Here is a 6088-nt window from a genome sequence, read left to right as displayed (position 1 = left end):
TTATCAGAAAAGCCACAGGTTGAGTTTCCACTAGCAACAGATGAACCAGTATTACAGAACATCCATACTGATGGTCCACTTCCTCGGCATTTCAGTGCTGCTCTACAGTACAAAAAGGTCTCCAATAGTCGTTTCACCTTGTCTACAAAGCAAGGGGATAATTGTATTCAGGTGGGAGATACTATTGCAGTAGTACAGAATATAGTCCAGGAACAAAATGAGGTCTATGTAATATACAGAACCTTCAGACAGCATGAATCGTATTACACTTATCCCTGTGAGTCCTCATGCATAGGCACATATAAGGTCAGAGAGTTGTGTGACAATATTGGGGTTGGTAAACTTAGCTGTATTAAACGTAAATGTGTTCTGTGTCCAGAGGCTGAGGGAGATGGCCTCATAGCCATTCCAATAGCTCATATGCAGTAGCATTCATGTATGTAAAAAATAAACTAAAACTAACTTTACCAACCCCAATATCATAATATTTATATTCTGTCATTTATTGTACAGAATGGAAAAGGAGGTGGTGCTGTGGGCCGTGGTACTATTCCCTACTACTGGAGGAACTGCTACAGTTCCTTCCAGTTGGTTCAATCCAAAGGATAGTACCTTGTTCTGGCCCCCAAAAAACATCAACTTTTCGAAGGCCCTCAAAGAAAAAATGATGCCTCAAAACGGATGGACCATGCATGAAAATGTTCGGCTCTTAATTTCTTGTGGTAAGTAGACACTGCATCATTGTCATGTCCACATGGCTTGTCAATCAGATCTATTTATTTTTCCATTCTGGTCCAGTAGGAGAACCATAATTGTGGGTCTGAGGGGGTAGAGTATTTATATAGCGGTTTTATCCAAGGACACTGACACAAATTCAGGGGGACCCAAAGATCAAACTGCACTTTCTGGTTCCCAACCGGCAACTCTACCCCTGAGCCACCGCCAAGTATTGGTAGTTGCCTCATTTGGCAGATGGTATTCTGGTTGCCATTTTCAAAATCCTGTTTATATTGCATTGTTTAAGTATTAGTCACACTTCTTTAAATGGCATACTGTATTTCCTACTTGTTTTACAGACTCACTTGAAAAGGCCAAGCAACATGAAGACAAGTATATAACTACTGGATGTCCAACCACTGATTTAGAATCTGAGGAGGAAACAGATGCACGGCGTAAAAGACGAATAAGGTACATGCAGTGCCCACACTGAGATTAGGAGGCTGCAGGGTTTTTTGAGGACTAATCCGTTCCTCACTGCTTGGAACTCTGCATGCCTCGAGGGTTGGATTGGATGTCTGTCCTGTGTCCTGTGATGGACTAGTGTCATGTCTATGTGTGCTTGTACGTCAAGCTGTCTCATTTTACAGAAAATGATCGGCTCCTGACCCGAGAACAGTGCATCTCAAGGCTTGCTCATTTATTGTAATTATACTGATAAATGTTTATTTAATTTTAAGGCCAAATACTGTGTACATGGAGTCAGATGAGGAGCCAGAAACCATCAGCGCTAAGAGAAGATTTGCCAAGCCACCTGCTGTTCTTTTTCCAGGTACAGTGGCACTGTCAGTTATGACACTAATGGCTACCCATTTAAGTATTTGCATGTATAATTCTTTCTACTTTGTTAATCCAGTGCTGCTCGACTCCAATGTACCAACACCCAACCAGTACCCACCTGCACCAATACCAGTGCGGAAAACCAACCAGTCTGTACCAACCCCTAGTGAAATCAGTGGTATGTTATTACAATGCAAGCATGTAGTTCCTCTGTCAATACATGCAAACATATCAGTCATGTGATATGTGTTAAAGTTTCTGTCTTGTGTTCCCTTTTAGCCTCTGAAGGAAGGTGCTTGGAGGACGTGCAGACATTTGACCAGCCTGATAATGGTAACCAGTCTAACCACTTCGCATTACTACCAGGATATGTGCTTTGTGAGTTATAACTTTCATAGTTCATGTTTTATGTTTTCATTTTAGGCTTTTGTGGAAGCTTCTTGGCAGAGCTAGAGTCAAGAGACCTCTTTAATGATGGTAAGTACTAATGGGCTACATATATGTGATGCCCTGATCGGCCACTCTTATTGTGTCTAAAGTCCGTCTAGATGGGAGGCGGTATTGGGGGATTAATACTACTACTTACAGGAGAAGACCTTATTGACTTGAAATGTTAATTCAATTTAAAATGTTGAGTTGATAATACAGTAGCTTATTCAGTGACTCACTATTTTGCAAGGAGCTGTTTGCGTTGGCATGATGTCATATGACTTCATAAGAGTTATTTTACCTTGACTAATTAGATTTATTTGTATTCATTTCAGGAGGGCACCATAATGGACAAGCAAGAAATGGTATGTCCGTTGTCTGTTATAACTTTGTTTACAGTTGCTGTGCTATTGCACCATGACATACAGTAACTGTAACTTATTAGACTGAAATATTTCAACTTCTTTACTCCCAAGTTAAATCCCCTTGAATAATTTGATTGTTCTCATTTTTTTAGTTCACCCTCCCCAAGGCTATCCCCAAGATTATCAAGGTGAGTTGACTAACAATTTGTGCCACGGACGGTATTACCAGAAACAAAATACCTTTTATCGCCTGAATGACGATAAAAGGGCTGTAACTGAGTGTTCAAATGGACTTGTAAGGGTCCATTTGGTTCCATTTGTACACTGAGTTAAGGGGGTAGTACTATAGTGGGGATCTATTCTTCAACTATTCACTTGGTAGTCAATTGTGTTCATCCCACATCTTCTAAAACTGGAAATTGATGGTGCTCATTCATAACAATAAAAGATTGATATTAGTTTTATTTCTCCAGGAATGCCAATGTATACCAGCCCCTACCACACTGTGCCATCAGAGCAAGCAAGGAACAGTATGTATTTCTCATCCCATTCAGGACAGGAACCCCTGTTGGTGTTTTAAGCATTGTTATACTTTAGCTTTTGAAAAATAGCAGATCTACGAGCTTGTAGATCTGCTATTTTTGAAATATTGTGAAAGTGTGGGGCAAATCTTTGAATATATTTTAGAGCAGACGCTTTTAACTCAAACCTTGCTTCTGGGGGGTCCCTGGAACAGCATATTTTCAGATGGGGATCGGTGGCCAAATACAGATCATTCTGGGGGTCCTTGACATGAAAATATTTGAGAACCACTGACATAGAAACACAGGTTTATCCGAAAACTGTTGTTAAAAAAAAGATCTGCCTCAGTCTCTCTCTGTCTAAATGGGTTAAATGTTGTTTTTGCAATATTCCACAAATCATGTTCAATGATGCGTCCTTTCTTTTAGCCTTCAGTCCCAGCTATGCAAATGGAACCAGATCAGCTGGATTCAGGACGCCTGACCAGGGTGCAAATGGCACCAGATCATCTGCATTCAGGACACCTGACCAGGGTGCAAATGGCACCAGATCATCTGGATTCAGGACTCCTGACCAGGGTAAAGATACCTATATTACCACCCCCCCCCCCCCCCCCACACACACACACACACGGAATTACACAATGACCTATGTGCAATGCCTTGTCTGATCCCATGTTGTCTGTTTCTTAAAGCTTCAACGCCAGAAACACCACAGAGAAGAGTGCATGGAGGGGAACCCAGCCAGATGTTGCAAGGCAAGTATAATTTTCTTAACCTTTCTGATGACATCTGAATTGACAAACTTGTCCCTTTGTCTTTACTGTCTTTGTTAAGCATTTAATGGTTACTATAAGCGAGGGGTGCAGACATCAGCGAGTTGGTGTCATTTGATTGAAAATGGTCAATCTATCCTTGAAATTTAATGTCAAATTGTTTTTCTTCCAAGACCTTTCTTCCCAGAAAAACACTAAAATGCTGGCAGAGATACTTATGGAGGTGAGGCAGATGGGGAGGGACATTCAATTCATCAAAACTGAAATGGCAAAGTCCACATTGAATGTCCGAGGTGTTCCTGAATCCCAACGAGAGGAATCCTTCCCCATCAATCTGCCTCTCTCCAACGAGGAGCAGTTTGATGAGGCGGAAACTGCACTGAGGGAGGAGGGAGTGCGTCGCAAGATGGTGAGCCTTAGAATGCCTTGTGATGGGTGCAATTATTCTTTCTTGGACAATATTTGACTTTCTTTTGCTAATTTTAATTTTAATGCACTACTTCTAGATTGCACGCCTGGCATTAGTCGGAGGGACCAATAGTGAGAACATGATCCGGCGAATGGTTGGCGCCATCCTGACAAACAACCTGGCATGTGTTTTCAACTGGGCTGGCAAGGGAGAGAAGAGGGCCTTCAAAGACACCCTAGTTCAGGACTGCATTTTTGGTGAGTCTGCACATCAAAATACTTGGAGTTGTTGTTGAGGCATTCAATTTGACTCTGTAGATTGGCTATTTTCACTATTTCTCCTATTGGACCATAGGCCTGATTGACACCGCACGAGTGGTTGATTTGGCCAATGTTTCACCAGTTTTATAGTATAAATTGACTTTTCTAATGGTATTACTTTTTAATTTCTGAGGTATTCATTATTCTTCACTGTCATCTGGGGACACCCCATATTCATGTGGGGGTCCCGAGCCACAGGCTGATAACTACTGCTCTAATGCTCACAATTGGACTGCACAAATTTGTCTACTCGCGCTGCATCTCAGGTGTTCTGTGCCTGTGTACAGTTAAGAATGTCACTGGTAGGCAAGTTTCAGAACTGTCCACTGCCCTCCTCTGAGACAGAGTAGACAAACTGTGACATTTATTTAATTAACATTAGTGTGGCTCAATTGTATGTAGGTTCCCGCCTGAACCTAGTACACAATGGACATTTGTCACTTTGAATGGAACTGCAGCTTTATTTTATTTTTAATTTAGTAACGCCTGTTTTCTTTTTTTCAGCGGCTGCTCGTCAATTTGACCGCAAGTTGACAGAATTGCAGTACAAGGATGCTCTGCAGAAGTGGCTGCGCTATGCACCCGACAGGAGTGGCGGGGTACCCAGGAAAGACAAGGTTCCCACACCTGCAGGTCCTTAAAGTCTTAACCCATTTAGGCCTGATGTCAAAAATGTAAAAATCTCTTCTAAAGCAGCCAGTGGGTTTGATGGATCATTGGACTGTTTGTTTCGTTCATGTTGAACTGGGGTCCTATTGGTTCTGAAGGACTGCCTGCTTTCTTTGTCCCCTGTAGTTTCAGGACAAATGGATGGACGGTTAATGTGGTGTTCATGTTGAACTGGGGAGGAAGTTTCTTTAATTGTGTCCCCTGGATTTTCAGGGCTGTTTTTGGTTCATGTTGAACTGGGGTCGTTCAAGGACATTACTCGTTTGAAAATTGCAGCTCTACAAGCTCACAATGTGACTCATTGAGCTGTGTATAGGACTGAAGTGGTGTATGTTTTGTATGTATCAAAATCTGCATAGAGTAACTTCTCAAATTCAGTGTAGCAAAATAAATGCTGGGAATTGGATGTGTTTGAATCTAATAAATAAGTAAATGAATAATGGTCTGTTTTGTTTTTGTTCATAGAGAATGTTGTAAAGCAGCTGTTCTCAAACCTTGGTTTCTTTAATTGTTTTGGAAATGGCCAATCCAGAGGCTCAAAAAATGACAATGTGGGGTCTTTGTATTAAAAGGTTGAGAACCACTGCAGTATAGCATACTTAATGGACCATTTCAGCTTTTTCTATGCATCATTTAAAAAATAATCATTTTACTCTTCTGCTGTGGTAGCTCCAAACGTGTCTGTTAGTGATATCACTGACTAGACTACTTTGGTGTGTTCCTTGTTGAACTATACCATTAATTTTGTAATTTATATTCTTTTTTTAATGAGACATATTGGGCATACAGAAGAAGGTTGAAATGGCCCTTTAATAATAGCATTGTTTCAATGTATGATGGATGGATGGATGTATAGTTGAATCAATGTTAATGGATGGATAGATGCATAGTTGAATCAATGTTGATGCAATTCTACGTTCTTTCAATGTTGATTATATCATAGTTGAATCAATGTTTATTCATTGTCACAATTGGTTGGAAGTGCAACATTATTTCAATGTGGATCATAGCGAGCACTTTCAACATCTTCTCAATACCTGAC

The 6088-nt window shown here is 40.8% G+C and overlaps 1 protein-coding gene across 1 annotated transcript; it reads left to right on the top strand.

Annotated features, from left to right (window-relative positions):
* Positions 1-516: 516 nt before the first annotated feature.
* On the top strand, positions 517-5282 carry LOC310862122 (uncharacterized protein). Its single transcript, XM_083769857.1, has 14 exons — positions 517-722; positions 1077-1188; positions 1458-1549; positions 1634-1735; positions 1837-1890; positions 1981-2034; positions 2322-2351; positions 2504-2539; positions 2825-2881; positions 3302-3451; positions 3568-3630; positions 3822-4057; positions 4155-4314; positions 4882-5282. Exons 1-14 carry the CDS (start codon positions 665-667, stop codon positions 5016-5018), a joined length of 1341 nt encoding a protein of 446 aa, XP_083625983.1. The 5' UTR covers positions 517-664; the 3' UTR covers positions 5019-5282.
* The last annotated feature ends 806 nt before the right edge of the window (positions 5283-6088 follow it).

Source organism: Protomyctophum parallelum (assembly GCF_964188405.1).
Source record: "Protomyctophum parallelum genome assembly, chromosome: 7".
NCBI lineage: Eukaryota > Metazoa > Chordata > Actinopteri > Myctophiformes > Myctophidae > Protomyctophum > Protomyctophum parallelum.
The sequence above is the reverse complement of the archived record's forward strand: the minus strand, read 5'-3'. Positions and strand labels throughout refer to the sequence as shown.